This window comes from Euwallacea similis, chromosome 15, assembly GCF_039881205.1.
Source record: "Euwallacea similis isolate ESF13 chromosome 15, ESF131.1, whole genome shotgun sequence".
NCBI classification, from domain to species: Eukaryota; Metazoa; Arthropoda; class Insecta; order Coleoptera; family Curculionidae; genus Euwallacea; species Euwallacea similis.
The window spans coordinates 1,872,642-1,893,094 of NC_089623.1; the positions used below are offsets into that span (position 1 = coordinate 1,872,642).

The 20,453-nt window shown below is 32.4% G+C and overlaps 4 protein-coding genes across 8 annotated transcripts; 2 read left to right on the forward strand and 2 right to left on the reverse strand.

The window, feature by feature from the left end:
• Positions 1-74: 74 nt before the first annotated feature.
• Positions 75-2,509, forward strand: LOC136413826 (uncharacterized protein C1orf50 homolog). Of its 3 annotated transcripts, XM_066397555.1 has the most exons (6): positions 75-215; positions 1,390-1,464; positions 1,605-1,705; positions 1,790-1,954; positions 2,035-2,134; positions 2,187-2,509. In XM_066397555.1, the coding sequence occupies exons 1-5, from the start codon at positions 176-178 to the stop codon at positions 2,128-2,130; spliced, it is 477 nt and encodes a 158-aa protein (XP_066253652.1). In that variant the 5' UTR covers positions 75-175; the 3' UTR covers positions 2,131-2,134; positions 2,187-2,509. The 3 variants fall into 3 exon arrangements, with proteins under 3 accessions (XP_066253652.1, XP_066253651.1, XP_066253653.1); XM_066397554.1 differs by having other exon boundaries at positions 2,035-2,509; XM_066397556.1 differs by lacking the exon at positions 1,390-1,464 and having other exon boundaries at positions 150-215; positions 2,035-2,509.
• Positions 2,438-7,827, reverse strand: LOC136413806 (dnaJ homolog subfamily C member 11). Of its 2 annotated transcripts, XM_066397521.1 has the most exons (13): positions 7,536-7,826; positions 7,288-7,417; positions 6,650-6,905; positions 5,652-5,858; positions 5,486-5,598; positions 5,333-5,428; positions 4,647-4,758; positions 4,401-4,517; positions 3,186-3,392; positions 3,014-3,132; positions 2,853-2,953; positions 2,661-2,790; positions 2,438-2,601 (listed from the first exon to the last, which is right to left on the reverse strand). In XM_066397521.1, the coding sequence occupies exons 1-13, from the start codon at positions 7,605-7,607 to the stop codon at positions 2,579-2,581; spliced, it is 1,683 nt and encodes a 560-aa protein (XP_066253618.1). In that variant the 5' UTR covers positions 7,608-7,826; the 3' UTR covers positions 2,438-2,578. The 2 variants fall into 2 exon arrangements, with proteins under 2 accessions (XP_066253618.1, XP_066253617.1); XM_066397520.1 differs by having other exon boundaries at positions 2,853-3,132; positions 7,536-7,827.
• Positions 7,828-8,455: 628 nt separating this feature from the next.
• On the forward strand, positions 8,456-9,442 carry mRpL10 (mitochondrial ribosomal protein L10). The gene is made up of 3 exons (XM_066397388.1): positions 8,456-8,600; positions 8,662-9,171; positions 9,224-9,442. The coding sequence occupies exons 1-3, from the start codon at positions 8,579-8,581 to the stop codon at positions 9,427-9,429; spliced, it is 738 nt and encodes a 245-aa protein (XP_066253485.1). The 5' UTR covers positions 8,456-8,578; the 3' UTR covers positions 9,430-9,442.
• A 3,465-nt stretch (positions 9,443-12,907) lies between these two features.
• On the reverse strand, positions 12,908-19,736 carry Golgin97 (Golgin 97). Of its 2 annotated transcripts, none has more exons than XM_066397384.1 (8): positions 19,381-19,736; positions 18,043-18,258; positions 17,777-17,994; positions 17,169-17,417; positions 16,763-17,008; positions 14,121-14,564; positions 13,834-14,066; positions 12,908-13,398 (listed from the first exon to the last, which is right to left on the reverse strand). In XM_066397384.1, exons 1-8 carry the CDS (start codon positions 19,538-19,540, stop codon positions 13,236-13,238), a joined length of 1,929 nt encoding a protein of 642 aa, XP_066253481.1. In that variant the 5' UTR covers positions 19,541-19,736; the 3' UTR covers positions 12,908-13,235. The 2 variants fall into 2 exon arrangements, with proteins under 2 accessions (XP_066253481.1, XP_066253480.1); XM_066397383.1 differs by having other exon boundaries at positions 12,909-13,401.
• Between the last annotated feature and the right edge of the window lie 717 nt (positions 19,737-20,453).

The window sequence follows — 20,453 nt, forward strand, 5'->3', positions numbered from 1 at the left end:
CGCCTCATTGCCAATTCTATTTATAAAATTTGATTGTGAAGCTGCATGTCATTGTCAATTGTTTCCTAGTTTCTGATGGAGGGGAGTGCAAACCTAACCAAACTTTTCGGTGACGAAGATTTTTTTGCGTTTCTCCTGTAATACTAAATTGTCCTCAGCTTCGCGCCCTTATAAAATGAAAAGAAGTATTAATAAATCATTCGGAGTAGGATCAGGTACGTCGTTTGTGACAAACATTCATTATTAGAATTCCACACTAAAGCACTGCGATCAGAAGTACTGCTGAAAGCTGATGGTGCATATACACTGGATGTAGTCACTGAGTTTACTTAAGCACTAAGCACTCAACTGAGCGCATCTTGTATTTGACATAATTATATTTTTTAAATAGTTGGTCTCATACAAAATAATATTATACAGTGTTCTTCTAAAGTTCCTTCCACCCCTTATAAGTTTTAAATTAATTAACTTAATGATTTAGAATTTGGAGGTATAGTATAAGATATAAAATACTATGTTTTGATACAAACCTTTATGTTAAAACTTACTCATTTTAGATAGACACAGGTGTACAAATGTGACTACTTTATTAGTGCCCTTTCTCTAATTAAATTTGTACAACAAAGTTAAAATAAAAAGTAGGTTTACTGAGAGGAAGGCCACAGATAAAGCAGGTGCACTTAGGCAGTTGCAAAAAGTTATTTTAAATTCACTCTGCCCAAAAATGGGGGAATTTTTTTAATCCATTTGTTTTATATGTTGGTTTTGGCTAGCATTTCAAAAACAAATCTAATCTTTTGCTTAACTTCTGCAAATATCTGCTTTGTGTTGTGGCAATTTGTACTCAATTTCATTTTTACTCAATTCACATTAGATGGCCCATCTGTAGAGCAGGTTAGTTTCTTTAAATTGTTGATAATTTATGTTGATGTATCACTGAACTGGAGAGAACATGGGAGTTATATGTCTTATCAATATACAAGGGACCTTAAGCCAACATTTAGCTTGGAAGGAATAATGATATTGCCGTATCTGTTTATTTTTTAATTATATTGCTTTTAAAATAGCAAAATCATGTTATTAAGGGGACCATTATTTACAATAGAGTTGTTTGTAAATATACCACAAATCTAAAATATTTCTTTGATCTCAGTGTCATTTCAGAACAAACAAATTTCAATTAAAAATATACATACATATATATTAAAATCAAATCATTGGCTTGTGAGGAAATTAATTTTGATACTGAGCAAAATTTTACAATGGGATAATTTCAATGCTATATGTAACAAATTGGGGAGTAACAAGAATTATTTACTATTTAATCTCATAAATGATACACACACAATCATTTGTCTGTAACTAAGTTAATTGAATACTCAATTCTAGAGATTCAACATGTTTCTTGGTCAAAGAAGTTAAAGCTAGGACATGGTTTTCAAATAAAAAATAAGACAGAGCAAGGTATGAAATTGATCAACTTAAATAAATTTAAGATGGTAATAAAACTATTGAATTTTTCTGGGGTGATGTAGATATTGCTATGGAACCCCACATTGACTTTCATAGGAACAAAATTAGATACACTGTACTATTTTTTTTAGATATTGTTGAAAGGGAAAATAACTTTACAATGCAAACCTTAGTCAATCTAGCTGGAGAAACACTTAATGATTTAATGGATTTAGATGATAGTTGCTCTAATGTAAGAAAAAAGTTACAACTGAAATATTAAAACAATTCAAAGTCAAAAATATTTAGCAATTTTAATTTGTAAAGTTTCTCTCAGTTAAAATTCATGGATGAAAACCTTGATAAAAAACTTGGGGAAAACCATCACAGAGATAATGTCTTACATATGGCTGCATGCAATTTTGTGAAAAAACCTGGGCATATTTATCACCTTTATGAAAAGCCTTGTGGTCAGAAATACTTCAGTATGCTGTCACATGAGGTAAGTTAAGACTATTGCCAAATGCCATTATTTACTTTTTTGTTGGTAAAATGTGTGGTAATTTCATGCCCATTTGTCAGGATTGGCATGGATGTCCACCCCATGTCTTTTTGGGAAGTTGGTATTTAGAATTTGATCAAAGTTGGATCCAAGCAGAAGACACACTCATGCGGTGAACAGGTATACAATTTGCCATTTTAATAAAGATAATGATCTATTTTTATTTTTGTAGTTTATAAGAGGAAGTAAAAATCAAGAGAATGGCAACAAACATATTGAAAAAATATATGTAGTATATCAGAAAATCGCCTGTAGAAGAATTCAGATTAAAACGCTTGGGAACACATTGAATTATGATATTTTATGACCTGATCAACAGAATTTAAAGAGGTTTCAATAAATAAATCCATAGAATAAATCAACCATTTTAGTATTGTATAAAATTGATATACCATAAATAACTACACAAGACAAAGTCGTACGTAATTCAAAAACCCGTTTATATCTGCAACATCTGTGTACACAACAAATATAAAACAACCGTTTGCACCAGAATTTCAACAATACTTTTTTTGAAAAAAAAAATTTTTTTTATCTAACATCGGACTAGCTTGAACAAATGTATTAAGTCACGTTGGTCCTATGTGCTGCAAAGGGCAAATCGATATTTTAATAAATCACATTAAATTTATAAGGGTTTACTTACAAGTTTTAGGTAACCTTAAAGACTCATTATCTTTAATGGTAACTTCGTGAGGTTGCTCATGGTAATTGTAGACTACACGTAACACTTTTTCTTCTCCAAGTGCTGGGTCATAGAAACCAGGAAGATAACTCTAAACCAATTAACAAATACAAAACAGGCATTAAATAGATTATTTTCAACCTTGAGTATTACCTTAGAATTTTCATGTATAACCAGTTTACTGTCTTTGACAAGACATTGAACTGGAATAGTGACGTCTACTACATCATTCGATAACTCGGCATCGCCACTTTCTAGAAGTACTTTCAGCATTAAATTTGTAATAATTAAAAAGTAAAATGTGTGGCTTTTACCTCTAAAGATTTTCCCATATATTGCTTTAATTATAACCAGTCCTTTTTTCCGTTCTTCCTCTTCCGCGATACGAGAATATGTAGCTTGCATCAATTCTTGAGCTGACATGGCTTCTTTCCTGAAATCAAATGTTTGATTGATCCTAAAACTAAAAAGAACTAAAAAGTCTACCTTTTTTCTAACAATATGTTAAAATTATTTTGCTTCTGCTTTTCCAACTTTTTCGATTTTTCCTCCTTTAAAAATGGCTCTACGATTCCCTTCTTAACAATTACGTAGACTATTAAAGGCACCATTGTGGCGTAGAACACAGGCGATGGCATTATCTCTTCGCATAGGTGAATTGGACAAGAGTAAACCTGATTGGCGCGAGTCAACCTAAATATATGTTAAATCTTAGATTGTCTACAGCAATGAAAGTGAAGATGCTACATCTGAACCGCTGGAGAAAAGATATTTGAATTATACTTTGAAGACTGATGGATGTTGGGTCGTGTATGAAGAAGTAAGTAACGGCCTTAGTTTCTTAACCGAATTCAAAGCGAAATGAAATATTTTACGTATACATATCCATACTGACTGATACACACATACTGATTTAATAAAAAATAAACTGCAATGGGACTGCTAACCGCCTACGTTTAAATGAGTCGAAATCCCACTTAGTTACTGTCAATTGTGTTATGGCTAACCTGGTTTTGGAAGACACACCCAAGAGTCTAACTAGAAAGTTAGCAGCTGATTATTATTGTGTTTGCTCCATGTAGAAGCGGTTTAGTACTTGTCCTGCCACATCTCGGTTTGACTGGAATTTCTGCTCAAATATTTTATTCAATTTGGCCTTTATCCTTGAAAAGAAGGCAATAAAAATCTGTCTAGTCTTCATCCAGCCAGGTGGATGTTCCCCTGTCAATTCCATGCTCTAGTCTTGACAATAAATCGTTAATCGTGTTAATCAACACATTAGATGAGTATAGGGCTTAAGACTGTTGTGTGGACATCTAACGCAAGTCCTCGTCGAAAAATTGTATTATTCTGCCGACGAGTTCATAGGATAGTGATTTTTTGATGTAACACTATATTTTTTCACATTGTCTCCAATCTTTTATTTTTTCTTATCTTTTTTTACTTTCGTCTTTTGTCCTTTATTTAAAGTTTATTTTTTGTATATGAGCTTCCATATGTAAAAAGTTAGAATTAAGTTTCCTGTGTCAATAAAACTGTAAAATTTTGGGCAATAAAACACTTTTGTCTGCCCATGTTAGGATCGAGTGACATAATAACACAAAGCCTTGATTGTCGTATTCACCTAATTGTATACCTTCTGTAATATTACGAGCGGTTCAGATATTAGCAAAATTTTGTCATTTTTAATTATCAATTTACCTCAGTTTCAGTTTTACTCCGGCAGGAACGCCACAAACCACCGAAAAAGCCAAATTACTATGTTTAGAGACTTTCTTCTCAGCTCCATATTCTACAACTCCACCAAAAGTGCCCACCCTGAAAATATTTGCTGATTTCAAAATACAGAGAAATTGACATTAACGTCGCAAAATCATAAAAAACATGCAAAAATCCTAACTAAGAAAAAATGTTTAAACATTTCGCAAGTACACCACTGACACTTACTTAATTGCCAGTTTCAGCCTCAATTCCTGAGAAATCATTTTTCTAGTGTATTGTAACTGCATGAAAGAATGTGGCACTCCTACTTGTATCGTAAAATTGTATCTATTATTTTCTGAAATAACAAAATAAGCCACCCTTTAGGTACTTTGTTAAAAACCAGAACCAGATCGTTGATTATTTTTGTGACGAAATGAGGAATGTACAGTTTTACAGAACCTTATAAATAAAACCAGGTTTATCCAATTTCTTAATTATTAATTGTTAACTCATAAGAATATTATTTTGACAATCGACAATTTTTTCTCAATTATTTTTCTGGTAATAGCTTTTTTAATCTATCAACTCTTGCAATGGACATCCTTACATCATCCTTAATTACGACTTACCTCTTCTCTGCGCATGTGTCAATTATTATTTCCTTAATTCCTAAAAGTCAAAAGTTAGGAACTTAAAAAGGCTATTCATTAGAAATAAAAAATTAAGGATTTGGATAAACAGTGTTGTTAAACAGTACATTATAAGCTCATTAAGAAAAGAAGAGAGACTAGGAAAGAAGTTGGATAAACCTAGCCTGACTACTAAATTTTATCCTAGATTACAGTGACACAACCTTTAACAAAGAACATTTTCCTAAAAATTTCAAGTTGGACTATAGGAATTCCATTAGTTTGATAGTAACCACTTACCTGTATCCCTAATGATCTGCGTTGAAAATACAGATCTAATTCCGCCATGATATGAAATATATCCTATTGAATGTTTATCTATTTGCATGGCTAGCGCTGAAAGTGTCTCAAAATTATTTCAACAATAATAATTATTGTTGAAACTTAACTCACTTGACATTATACCAGGTCGAATTCCTTCTGGAGTAAACTGCAAAATGGTACCTCCGTTCCAGAAAAATCTCTTAGTTAAAGTCCTGAAGCCCTTAAGTGAAAGTGCAGGACCACTGCCTAATAATTTAGTTTCACAATAGTACAAATGTTTTTTTTAATAACTCACATACCTGCAGTCATTTCAACTTCAGCCCAACTTTTGTGTGAAAATAAATGCCTCCAAGTCAAATTTATACCCCCTCCACCAGTGCCATTTTGAGTCTGTAGCTGGCCAGACAGAGTACATAAGTCTTTCTGAGTCAGTGGGAAATCCACACCCTGGGAAAATTGCATTGAAGACACTTCTATGTTTGGAGATCTTCCCAGTACCCCACTGAAAATTTTTTTTAAAGTGACAATATTGAAATAAAAACTCTAGGCTACTTTGGAATTATCAATGTTGGCATGCAAGTGATCCAGAATTAAATAATCATTTTGACCAATGATATATCATTTGATAGACTATGATGTTAAAATTATATATTCTGTTTGAAAGGGAATTTTTACATTAATTCATTATGTTACCATGGTCATTGAGAAAGTTGGCAATTTTATTATATTTAGAGGGCGGCGATAAGTCGTATAATCAATTAAAATGGAATTGGTGCAGGTCTCAAATTAATAATGGAAAAACATGACACATAAGAAATATATTGGATCATGGCAACTGCTAGATTCTGCCACAAACTATTGTTTAGCACTGTGAAGATACAAATTTAAGTTAGTCCAAATCAAAACAAACCACACAAGCAGTTATATTACAGATATGATTAGTGACTACAAATAATACATTTTTTGAAAATTTACAAAACTTCAGCTTCTTTGACCCTTAGCATACTTAGACTTTTGACATGTTTGAGATGAAACTCTAAGCATCAGTTATCTCTCTCCTTAATCTTTGCAAAGGATAACAAAAAATAAAACAAACCTTGTGAGTGTTTGTACTGGGAATTTCATCTTAAACAAGGTTCATTGCCAGTAGTTAGCAGTTCAAGGATAAGGCAGCCAATGAACTTGGACAATGGATTTGTTGTTCAAGATTATTTGTTCACTTACAAATATTGTCAGCAATTAATTATTTTATCTTATGTTTCTAAGGGTTTTATTTTGAGAGTGCAGACCTACCCCTCAAATTCATCCTCAAACAAATTGTCGTCATATGGGTTAAACAAGTCAGTGGCATTGACAGCAATGGTAATATTGCCACTGGGATTTGTTGCCTGCCTTTTTTTTCTCTCAGCTCGTTCTTCTGCCAGCTGTTCATATTCAGCCCGAATTTCTGCAGGTGTTTTGGTTCTTTGTACTATTTCCCATCCTTCTGTTTCAAGACCTTTTGTTCCCAGAGAATCATATATTGCTCTTGTATGTGGGTCTGATAAAACTATAAAAGAGAAGGCGATGGAAATATAAATGTTAGTTTTTTTAAATGTGTTTTTTGATGATTCAGATAATCAGTTGTGTTAGGAAGATAAGATTTTTATATTGTTTTGTTACAAAAGAAGACAAGCAAATGCTTAAAGAGATCATGATTGATCCTATTTGGCAGAGATAACAAGTTGGAGAAAAAATGTTATTAACTCCTTCAACTGTTGACTCTGTCAAACACAGTCGCTAACATAATATTTTTAATTCAGTCAAATCCTAACATTTTTTGTAATTCTCAATCAAGCCTCCCTGGATTTCCTACAAATCTAAACTTGTCTGACAAAATTCAGATATATATTGATACCCTAACATGAGGAAGCACTTATTTAAGAACTTACCTTCATAAGCCTTTTTGGTCTTATTAAACATAATTTCTGATTTGGCTTTAAGGGTGGGATCCAAATGTTTGTCAGGATGGTACATCCTGCTGAGACGTCTATAGGCATTATTAATTTCCTCTCTAGATGCCTGCAATGTTGATATTAACTCATTATTTGGTAATGTTATACAATTTTCAGGTTAGTTCAGGTTAGTTTGCTTCATAGCAGCCAAAAATTGTAATATTAGCAACTAAACGGGAATGTACCTCCTTGGGGATATTGAGGAAGCTGTAGTAGTCTTCTTCTGAGACATTTTCCTCATCAGAATCCAAGTCCATGGTCGAAATTTGTGCTTTGGACGATGGACAGTTTACACTGACAAGTAGAGGCAGAAGACACTGAACATGAATGTATACATTGCTTTTAAATTAATTGTTGAATCTTGCACTATATTTAAAAAAAATTCATGCTTCCTTTGCATTGAATTTTATATGAGAATTTAATAAAAATTTTGCTTTTCTGATCGTTGGAGAGGTTAGGAACATCGAAGAGAAGTTAGGCTTTAACAATGAAAACGTGACAATGACAATTAAACTGACGTATGTCTTAAATTAGGTTAATCCATATTGACATTGTTTATGTCAAAATTACCTACAGGTAAATTATCATATTTCTGTGTTGACCGTTGAATAAAGAGCATCAATTTTCCAGGTACGTTTATTATTGAAGTTAAACCGTATATACACGTCGCTTGGAAACGGAATTGTGACTTTGTTGTTAGGAAAAGCAGTGAAACTAATGTAAAATTTTTGAAATATCTTTGAACTTGGAAAAATCAAATGTCTCATCACAAGTATACGCTTTACTCTTCAACAACGGTACTACCACTCTGTGTACCTCTTGTATTGATTTTATTCCATTTTTGAGCGTGTATGTCATGTTTCATACGCTCCACCCCTCTCAGTTTCAACTTTTTTTAAAAATATTAAATCTTCACATTTATGATTTCCTTTAAAGGAATATAAATCGGATAAATGGAAAGAAAAATCCGTTGGTGAGCAATTCGAACGATTATAGAAACAAAACGGCCGATGAAATTTTATCCTCTATGTTGCCACATTTCTTTATGTGCGGAAAAATTTGGAATATTGGCTGTGAGATTGCATCTTCCCTTAACCTTAAAAATCCATCATTCAACTTAATTATTTCTGTTGTATTATTTTTAATTAATATGTATTAAAAACAGCAACTAAATAAATATATTTATAATATCGCTTATAAGTATTGTAAAGTTTTCTTTCCAGTTAATATGGCACTCCTTCTAAAGAAAGGTAAACAAGAACACTAATACCATTTTTTTGTTTAATGTACATACTGTAATGTTCATTTAAGGTATTTGTGACTGCCCGTATATTCCCCTACTACAATTTAAAAGATTTCGAGGCAAAATCAACATCCAGAGACCGAGACCTCCTCATTTTGAAAAAGCTAAATTCTTAGCACTAACTAAACCAATAATTCAAGTTAAAAGTAAAAAGGTTTTACAGCTCTGTACAAACACCAAACCTTCTTCTCACAAGACACAATCAGAGGAGAATATTTACCAAGGGTTAATAGCAAAGGAATTGAGACAAAGATTTGAAAATTCAAAATTAATAGCATTTTGCCACCTCAATCCTATGCTGAAAGATCAGACATTTAACGCCTTTGTCGCATTTTATAAAGAGAAGATGCATTTTGAACGGTATGGGAAGGAGACTGTTAGGTTAGCTGTGACTGGCACCCCATTTGAAATAGTAAGAAAATTGTTTATGTCTCAAACTACAATAATCTTTAGTCCAGAACCACATCTTAAAACTCTATTAAGGATTTTGAAGAAGTTTCCAGAATTGGTATTGATGGGTAACTACTTCAGACAGTTTTCAGAAAAGACATCTAAAAAAGCATTTTTCAGCTGGTATTTATGAGAATAGATTCCTAAGCAAAGATGAACTCGTAAAGTTCAGTAAAATTCCAAATCTGCAAGCTGCACAGAATGAATTGGTTTATTCCTTGAATAGTGTTGGGGCCCAAGTGGTCAGGAATCTTAACAGTCATCAAATCACTCTAGTATCACATTTGGAGCAAAGAGTTGCTCAGTTAGAGGGCGGAGAGGGGTGAAATATTTTGTTAAATAGATGAAATATATATTATTAAGGTTTCATTTTAATTAATATAAGATTTTACTGTTTTAAAACCTTTAATAATTCCTTAAATTGTCCCTTATTTGGATATAAATTAGCAAGAAATATTATGTTTTAGGCATGTTTAATTTTTATCTTTCAGGATTCTTTGGAAATATTTCAGGTTAATTTGGGTAGATACTGTTCTCAAAATAGAATAAAAATAGATAAACTTTGTTCACAAAAAACTATGCCGATCTAAATAACAACTTTTCCTTGTCACAGTAGTGAAATTTGATCTTCATTTCTAGTAACAAACACTGATCATAGGGTTGATACATTCATATAAACCTAAAGGATCAATCATTTTTTTGTCATTCAGAATTGGTAGAGGTAAATATTGTGACTTAAAAAAATCTGTTAATTCATACTTGAAAGTTATTTTATTATTAGTTGGAATCATTTCTCTCTTTCAGAGATATAAATACATTTTAATGGACTACAAAACTTTTTACATATACAATTTAATGGTGACAGATTATATTTACTAATCATCTCCAGTGTAGGGGCTAATAATGATAATTTATGGGAAAGCTTAAAAATGAAAAAAAAAACTATTTGTCAAATTGTACATTACTTTGGCATTTAGAGGCAGTATTTATTAATTTACATTATTTTTAGAAATAGGAATTGTTTTTTCGTCGCACAATATTCGAAATACACATTCCATGTATCAATATTTTAAACCATAATGATTAGATATTAAATTAGACACGAAATTTTCAAATCGCATTTAACTCGAAAATAGTGTACCTTTGAGATATCAATCAAGAGTACCTTTTTCATGAAAAGTAGTTTGAAATTTCATGATTTGTCATTATGCTACTGAAGAAATGGTGTCTAAAAAGTTACAGCAAAATCTTTTTCAGACCTCCCCCCCATGCATGCCTCTGGTTAACATTTTGCAAAACGGGACATATCAGCTTTTTTTAACGTGTCAAGTTACATTAATGCTCCAAATTTGGCGATTTTAATTGCTATCGTTCAGCCGTTATTATAAAAAAACTTTGCCATAGCTCCTCCTTTAAAGTGCTATAGCTCATCTGGAAGATATTTTTGGGCATATGTTTATAAGAATTTTATTCTTATTTTCGATCATATAATCTATTGTTTCTTTTTGGTCCACTACTTTCCGGATACCTTGTATATTTCATTGCCTTTCCCTTAACTTTCAATTTTGTTGCATTAGTTCTTCCTTTAAAGAATGCATTTCTAGGACTTAGTTTTTAAAATCTTTGTTCAACTCGTTTCATTTCTTCTTTATATTCTTTAGATTTAGTTCAAATACATTCCCACATTTCTATTAATTTATAAACAGCTTTTTTATTTCCTTGCTTATTTTTATTGATTTTTCATAGCTGTTTTATTTTTATTATTAATAAAATCTTGATTGTAACACTTAAAACATCCTTGCCAAAAAAAACTATGATATCGATACACTGTATTAGTTTTTGCATCAAAACCATCAACTTTTGACCCACATACAGTAGTAGACAAAATTAGAGTGACTAAATATTTTATCAAAATTGTAAAAACCTATTATTTATTTTATACATATACCAGAAAGGTATGACAAAGAAATATCAAACGAATTAAATTATGAATTAATTTCACTAAAAATATTTTTAATAATAAAAAATAATATTTCTTGGAAATTAATATAAATAAATGTGGACAAAATTAGAGCGACTCCGAATTAAACTTTGAAAAAAACATTAATTTTCTAAAAGTTTAATATGTTTTATTAACATTTCGTCCAATAGCCTTTATTTTCAATCACTGTTCTACATCTCGCAGACATTGAACCAATGAGGTTGATAATATCCTGGCTAATACTTTTACAAACATGTTCTATTTCTTCGTGCAATTGAGTTTTATTTGCAATAGTTTTTTGTCCTACTTGTCTATCCACAATATTCCATAGATTTTCTATGCGATTTAAGTCGGGCGACTGTGGTGACCGTCGTAACACTTCTATTTTTTTTAACTATTGCCTTACAATTTTGGCGGTATGTTTAGGGTCGTTGTTGTGTTGGAATATAAATTTTAGGGCCATTTCCCATTTAGCATATCATAATTGGGTCTTAGATGTTGCAGTACACGCATTGATTCGTAACCCCTTCTATGTTATGAATTGGGTCCATTTCGTAAAACGAAAAGCAGCCCTAAACCATGATGCCAACTTCTCCATGCTGAATAGTAGCGGAAACATATTTAGAATTCAATTTTTTGCCTTCCAGCTTGTAAATGTACTTTGTCTCATCACTTTCATGAATGTTAAATTTGAATTCGTCACTAAAGGGGACGTGTTTTCGATCATTGAAAATCCAATTCACATGGCGCCGCGCGAACAGCATTCCTACCTCCCTGTTTTTCTGTGAAAGGAAAGGTTTTTTTTGCCTGCCTTCTTCCGGAAGTCCAGTTTCGAGTAATCTACGCTGAACTGTTTTTGAAGAGACTCTTACCTCTGTTAGTTCAGCTAAAGTACTTACAGCTGACTTCCATGGATATTTTTTGCTTATGCATTTTATGCGTCTGTCAAGCTTAGAATTTGTTTTTCTAGATCGGTTTCCACGTTTTAGATTCACCAGTTTTCTCTGAGTATTAAAAGCTCTAATAGTTTTAAAAACCACTTCTTTAGATACACCAATTTTTATAAGCTTCAAATATTTTATTTTTTAAATCTACAGAGTAATGAACTCCTTGAGGCATTTTTAAACACGTAAATATATGAAATTAAGAAATTTGCACCTTTCTAGAAGCATTCGCACTCAAAAAATAATAAATATCACTTTAATTTTGCCTAAGAATTTTCAGTGGTATTTCAAAAATACGTTTTTACTATTCATACGATAAACAAGTATCAATCTAAAACCAAATAATTATTGTAAAAACTATAGTCATTGATTTTCTATCTAAAAACAGACTCATGTTCCGAACAGACTCATGTTTTTTTCTGTAAATCTTTATTATAACTGATATTTTCCGCTTAGTATTCGTTTAATTATGACTAATTTTAATCATTATACAGACTATTGACTTTGGACCTAAATATCATTGTTTATCAAGCAGGCTTTACTTTTTGTGAAAAATGAGTATGGTCTTAATTGCAAAATCCAAGATATTCAGGGAAGCGTGCGAGTCACTAGTTAAAGGAACTTCAATTGAGTAGTCCAGAAATTCATCATATTATTGTTTTATATTTTTTTCTGTTTATTTTCTCTCTAAACTCTAAATCGATTAGGAATGAGCTCAATTTATTAGCTGGCAATGGAACAGCTTTGTTATTTTTTTAATACAAATAGATCGAAATGTTTTAAAATTCAGCATAACTTCTTGACCCGAAGGCGAATTTTAACTTTTTTAGTATGCTTTAAAAACAGGGCAAAATCCTTAAAGTGTTATGTGCTGAGGAGGTCTTACTAGCAATGTCACACAATAACGAATTTCTTAATATTTCACTTTTTTATAGTGACAAAATGTTTAGTCCCGCCAAGTGTATTTTTACTTATTAATTAATGATATTTACAAATACGTATATTGCATCAAGTATAAACAACCATACCTCCTATCACAAATAACCAGGAAACAAGTATATTTTAATACTGCATACTAGTTTACTCATTACAACTTAAGCACGAATATCTTTGCGCCGTAAATCGACAGTTCTTGCAAGATTGCCAGTTTGAATTACAATCATTTCCAGTTTAGAAGATCACTAAAGGCGGATTTCTCCTTATACTATCAGCTAGGGAAGTTGATTGATTGTTGCGTCTTGGATACTTTCGGTTTCGAACCAAACCATGATTTTTTCCATTCCAAAGTGTCGTGGATCAGTTTCTCTTCCTCAGTGGTGAATTTGAGTAACGTTGATATTGCTTTTATAAGGTGCTGAGCTTCATATTCCCTACTACAAAATTTTTTTAGTAAAACCCGTGTATATTATATATACATATAGTATATACATATAGTATATACATGTATATGTACGTATGCTGCATGAGCTGTGCAATGTTGTCGACTTGCTTTTAAACAGCTAGGTTGTTGCATTGTTATTTAAAGTTTTCTATCAAAATTATTTTAAATAATTTTTCTTTTCAAAATTAAATAAGAAAATAAATACAACCCTTAAACGTGAAACAATCATATGTATTTTTAAATAAAGCCAGCCGGCAACATTGCAGAGCTCATGCAGTACGACAGTTGATCTCCACTATGTTTACTTCGTTTCTTGCATACTATAAATTGAATTGCGCGAAAGCATACACTCCTTCATATCGTTAGTGTCGTAAAATATACTGTATATATACATGTATATTGAGTTCATAGTAGAAAAATTTACCTGGTTAAAAATTTTAAAATAACATGCTTCAAATATTTAAAATTGACGTCGTCTTCATCCCTCCTCACTGCGTTTGGATAACTTTTGGTGGACACATGACTAGGATGCAGCACTGCAGCAGGCCCGTTGTTTCCTACATGGTCGTTCTGATAAGTTGCATTGCTCGGCGTTTTAAGCTCCTGCTGTAACGTCTTCTTCAAGTCGGCAAGCCGCAGTTGAAGCATCTTTATCGTCTGCAATCATTTATATTGAAAAAATAATAAATCTAAAGAACTGTTTGGTACTACCTTGTTCTTTTCCAGCATTTGCTCTTCTAGATCAACAATACTGTTATTTAACTTCTGCTCCATGTTCTTTATTTCTTTTAATGTAGAATTCTCCTGCTCTAATATAGTAACTTTTTCGGCTAATTCCTTCATATCACTCTCTTGTCTCCTCATCTCCTGCTTGACCAGTTCCATCTGCTGTGACACCTCCGCGTTCCGCAGTAAGGCAGTGTTTTTCTCTGACGTCACTCTAGTTAAGGTTTTTTGCACGTTTAGGGAATGTGATTTCTCTTGCCCCAAATCCTTCTCCAATTTAATTATAATTTGCCTTAATGAAGTGTTCGTCATATGTTCGGAATCTACCGAGAGTTTCAATTTGCTATTCTCGTCTTCCGATTTGTCTAATTCGCTTTCAACATTTTCGAGATTTTTCTTTACTACTTTAATTTCAGTCTTGGATATATCCTGAAATTGTGAATTGTTGATTAAAAATTTTCTTGTTTTGTGTATAGAAATTGTTGAAGATTTGGAATATGAAATACAATAAAAGTACAAGTTACATGTTTATGTCTTTTTTTGTTGATAGGATTTAAAAAAATACTTTTCAAAGGAAAAGGCATCGTGGCTCCTAGTTTTTGCTTATTAATATTTGAATACACACGGTTTTCAGATGTAGCAAGATTTCTGTAGTCTAAAGATTAGAAAAATAAAATTACCCAAATTTCAGAATTTATTTAACACAAGAGAGCGGCAACAGCAGGTATTAGTAAAAAATGTGTTAGTTTGGCGATTAAATTATCAAATCTTATAAAATTAAACTGAAATCCCAAATGTCCACTGAAGACGTGAAATTATTTTAACTTCAGAAAAAGGTAACGCTCCGCCTTGTATATAAAAATTGCCAGACATTGACAAACATTAAATAAGAATATGGCCAATTTCTCTAGCATATATGATCTATTGTTTGTTGTATATTAGCAGCTATGGGCGTGATTTTCATAATTTTTGTTATACAATAGTATGTCCGCCTTTGCAGGGGCAGCAATTTTGTGTTTAGTTCCCTAGAACCAAGCTGTAGCTTTGCATGTGATTATTGGTCTGACGACGCCTGTCAGGGCGCCAACGTCCAGGATTTCCCACACACGTTTTTACACATCCATAGAAAAAGCAATGATTTTTGTATGATATTTTCCACTATCTGATTCATGTTGGTGATTTATCAAGAGTCACTCCCAGACACTTCACTTCTTTTGATAATGAAATGATTGCTCAAAAAAAGGACAGTTCTTTCAGGAAGTCCAATTTCTTTTCTGGAAAACAGAATAACCGTTTTCTTGTGATGGATTGTGAGATTTTCCTTTTCGCACCAGCTACCCGCCACATCATCCAGTTTTTCCTGAAAGGTATTAGAGCTGCAACAGTCTTATGTAGGACATTTTACTTTATCCTGTATGACATTGAAAAAAAATCTAAGACAAGTGTTCACCAATGATTCTAGAAAAAAAGGAAATTTTCAGAATCTTTTTTGTTCATAAAAATCGACCAAGGCATTTCCGAATTACAAGCTCTTAAAAATGATTGAGGAACGTGTGTTTTCGACTATTATTGTAAGCAGTTTGTACTTAACATTGTCCTGTTTACCTATCAAATCAATCTCAATATCTTCAGAATTTTGGCTTCAATAGTTTTCTCATATCTTCTAGACATGCATAAAGGAGAGACAGAAGAAAAATGAATATTTCAAAACTACCAAGATCTATTTAACATAATGTAATTAAAAAACATTTGCCGTTTAATAAAATTGAAATTTATCGAGAATTCAGATACTCGCACCAATGTGACAATATGCAACTTTTATAACTGTCCTTATTTTACGATGTTTGGTAAAATATTAGACAGACGCAGAGAGCTCTCGTCGGCCATATTTCACTCAGTGCGTTCTGATGCGGGTGACCCAATTCGCCATTAGATACATTTTTAACCAAAGTAATTTTTCAGCTCAACATCCACAAAAAATAACATTCAAATTGTGAAACAAATTAAGCAATTTCAAACGTCTCTGAAACTGAAGGCCTCAATTTTTTTAATAATTAATTAAATTTTAGAGAAAGGCAACGTCACGCTTAGATTAATTAACAGTAGCGCAAACATTGAAATTTCTCGACGTAACGTTTTATCAAACAATGTTGCCAGATTATGTGTAAATTCCCAGAGCAAAGTGAGTTTTTTGGCACAAATTGTTTTCTATGCATAATGTACTTCCTGAAAAAATATATAATTTCTTGATAAAATCACATCACATAAAACACATGGTTTATTTACAGAGCATGCCTCTAAGCCATGGAGCAAAATAATGTGAATGGGGGTTAACACAATGAAAGGAAGGAAAATTAAAGAACCCAAATAAGTAAAATGGCCAGTAAATCAAACATTTATTGAATCAAATAAACAACAACATAATAAAATCCACTTACAACTAATTCATAAATGTAAATGAGGCCCCAAAATGGTTTGCCAAGACATAATAATCTGGAAATGCATCAAAAAGCAACAAATCTAAAATCAGTGGAATAAAACAGCCATCTAAAGCCCTAGTGCTACGAACAAAGGAAAAATGTGCCTAAAAACAGATAAAACAATCCCATTTAAGTTTTATCACTCACTAATTCAGTCCTCAGAAATTGGATTTCCTCTTCATTGGCGATTTGCAAAGACTTCAACTCCATGGACAGTTCATTTACGTCCTGAGTGAGCCTGCGGATTTTTGTTTCTTTATTTGTCAATTCTAATCGCATAAATTCTAATTCTGCTTCATATTGTTTTATTTTTTCTAAAAGTTTTTCGCGATCATCAACTGCTCTTCTGCGCTCAGCTCCTTCTTCAGCTGCTTGACGGCTCAGTCTTCCTACCTGAAAATACCAATTAAAAAAGAAGGAAAAAAGGAATTTCCACTAAAAGTCGAATTTGGGACGTTCTAAATATTCTTCAAAGTTTAAGTATTATGAAGGAAACAATATTTACAAACAAATTTTCATAAATACACTTACTGCAATATCCAATAAAACCCACCTGTGTTTCTAACGAGGCGATTTTATCACTCCAGGAGGTCTTAATGTTAGCTAACTGTAAATGCGCCTCCTCCAGCCTCTGCTCGAGTAACTTTTTCTCCGAATCCATGGTCTCACTACTATCACCATTCCCACGCAAAATTACCACTAAGTCCGCCAAATGTTTCCGTTCCTGCTCGCTTTTCGCTAACTCGGTCGCAAGACGCGCCAAATCTCTAGCAGACGAGTGGCGTAATGCCTCCAGATCGTCCTGAAACAGCAGTGTTCAAGACACACGAACAGGCGGCGTTTGCGTCACGTGGCAAGCACATACCTGTTTTGCTCCCGAAGCTGCACGAACATTATAGTGACACACAGGTGATTGAAATGTATGCAAAGAGGTGTTTTTACAAGGATAACACATAATTTTGTTCAACAATATTTAATTACTCCAGTGGGCATTTGGTTCAGAAATATGCACCGCGTGCCGTTTGTGTCAATTTTGACACTAGAGTTAGAACCCCATTACATAAATAAATTTGTACACCAATCCAATAAGCTATAGTTTTTGCCATATAATTTCACTTCAGAATGTAAAGAACAAAACAAAATGGTTACTTAAACACTTACCTGAACATCACTCAGGATTTCTTCTTGTCTCCGTAACCGACTTAATTCATTCCTCAGCTTCTCCAATTGGTTGTTGGCTTCTTTCAATGCCAAGCTCTTTTCTGATAACTCCTTATCCTTTTCTAACACTAAATGTTTTACTTTCAAGAGTTCCTGTGATTGCAGCGTTTCTATTTGCTCCGAATTTTCGCGATGTTCAAATATTTTTTGTTTGAGATCTAGATACAGTTATTTATGGTTGGTGAGAAAAACACTTACATAAGTACCTTCAGAATTCTTCAAGGCATCTTTCAAATTTGAAATTTGTTTGTAAGCTTCATCCTTTTCCTTCTCGAAGTTTTGCAACTTTCTGTCCTTGTCTCTGATTATTTCTTTCCATTCATGCTCTTTCTGTTCAAACATTCTTGAGAATTCAGATTCGATTTTAGATATTCTTTTTCTGAATTCCTCAGGCTCAATTGGGCCTTCTTCCTTAAGACCATCTAAAATATATTTATAGAAATAATAATAATCTCCACTTGAACATAAAGCTGTCAATACTTGTTACCTCTACATGTTAATTATAATAATAATAAACTTTATTGCTAGCATAATCCAAAAACAGACAATAACAATGTGAAGGGTTTAAGTGCATAAGTTTTGCCCTTATTAAGTATATTTAAAATTTTAAAATACTGTTAAAATAGACATGCACATGTACAAATTAAAACCTCTAAATGACACATATGTTTATCCAGCAGGAACCTGGTGGTATTTATTTTTAAATTTATTAAAACTTTGTTCTTCCTTAAAGAGAGAAAGTCGAGGAGGTAAAAAACTGCCATATATGGTGGTATCTTCTTATAAAAAACCAAGCTTGTGATAGCACCCTATTATAGCCAGCTCCAAGTCTGGTCAATATAGGTCTCCCACATGGAACTTGGCCTTTCTGTGGGCAATATCAGAACTCTTCCTCACAAACATCATCAATCCTCAAAAGTACAGTGCAGGTTCAATAAAAAAATCCAGCTGCCCAAAATATGTTTTACATGATGTATGTAGGCAGTGTTTAAGCAGACATTTCATTTTTTCTGGGCAACAAATACTTACCTAGCACCAGTGAAAGACTGCACAGAGGTAAAGTAGAACTGCCTAAGAATACTAAGAGTATCTATAAGGGAAGCATTCCTGAAGCCATTACAGTAAAATTCAGTTTTGCAATCATGGCATTCATCTAGCAATTCTAATCCAGGAAAGGGTCAACATTCTCTCCAAAGAATATTATATGTTCTATTAGATAGATTTGTTGTGACAACAAGAAAGAAACTTATGTTTTTCTTGGAATCTTCAAGAATGATAATAACTTGTTCTCATCCAGATTCAGATACAAGGCATGGTTATTGTACCATTTCTGCCTGCAAACACTTTTTTAAGGGTCCTAGGAGTGCACCATGTAACAGCATAATAGATGTATCATTACAGCTGTGGTTTAGATAACATTAAATAGACCCATTGAATGTGTCCAAAAAACAAAAACATGATAATATGGGATGACAATAATGTACTTTTATGAGGGATTTGGTTCTCTCAAGATAAAAAAAATTATTGAATAAAATAATACAGACCTGACGAAACTATTGAGTTCAAACTTGAAGCAGAGCCTTGATGAGATTTGCCCCTTAAGTTTTCTATTTTCTGCACTGTCGTAGAAGTGATTTTTGCAGTTAACTTGCCGAGATCGCTCCCAGTTTCCTCTCGAATTTTACTTTTCAAAGAGGCAAACATTTTTCCTTTTTGTGCCTAATTACTGAAAACACAATGGCCTTCCTGATTACAGGTGTTGGGTTTTGTAAGTTTTGCAATAAACGCGTACTACGTTAGCATATTGGACAACGTACACGTCCCAACATTTACGTTTTATTGACTTTATTATTAATTTATTTATAAAGTTTTTATCAAAATTGCAAAGAAAAATAAAGTGTTGACATTGGCGTTTGAGTTTAAAAGATGTTGATGTTTGTGAAAACCTATTAAATATATCGCTAGCTATTACGACATATGGCAACGTTGACGTTAAAGCCGTGTTGTTATATTTAACCATTTTATATACTCTGTACAAAATGTTTTTTTTATTTGCTATTTATTTCTCTATGGTATTTGCATCGTAATGCCATAATAGTTAAATTTATTAAAGCTACGAGTGAAATTTTTATTTATAACAATTAACGGAACATTGAAAAGTTCTCTGCACAAAAAGGTGAATTAGAAATGATTATTAAAAAATTGTTAAATTCCTATTTTAAGTTTATCATATCCTAGGAACCTTCAGTAATTATGTACTAAAAAGCAAATTTTCACTTGTGGTTTTCTTAATAATTCAAAACCCTTAAAAATAAACTTATAAATCTGTACTATATTTTCATACATAGTTATAAAAATTTAAATATTTATTTATTAATAATTGTAAAAGGCCTTCGGTAATATTACGCTTCTTTGAAAAAAGAATTATAATGCCCATTAGAAACGCATTGTTGCCGTTGCTGCTTCTAGACATAATAGGTCATTAATGTTAAATAATGCAGAGAAATATCAAATTCTACTGTATTTGTTCTCACATTTAGCCGCAGGTAAAAGTGAGATAGATAGCTGTTCCTTTATTTCAAATTCATCGGTAGATTCAAAACTTGTGTCAACTTGT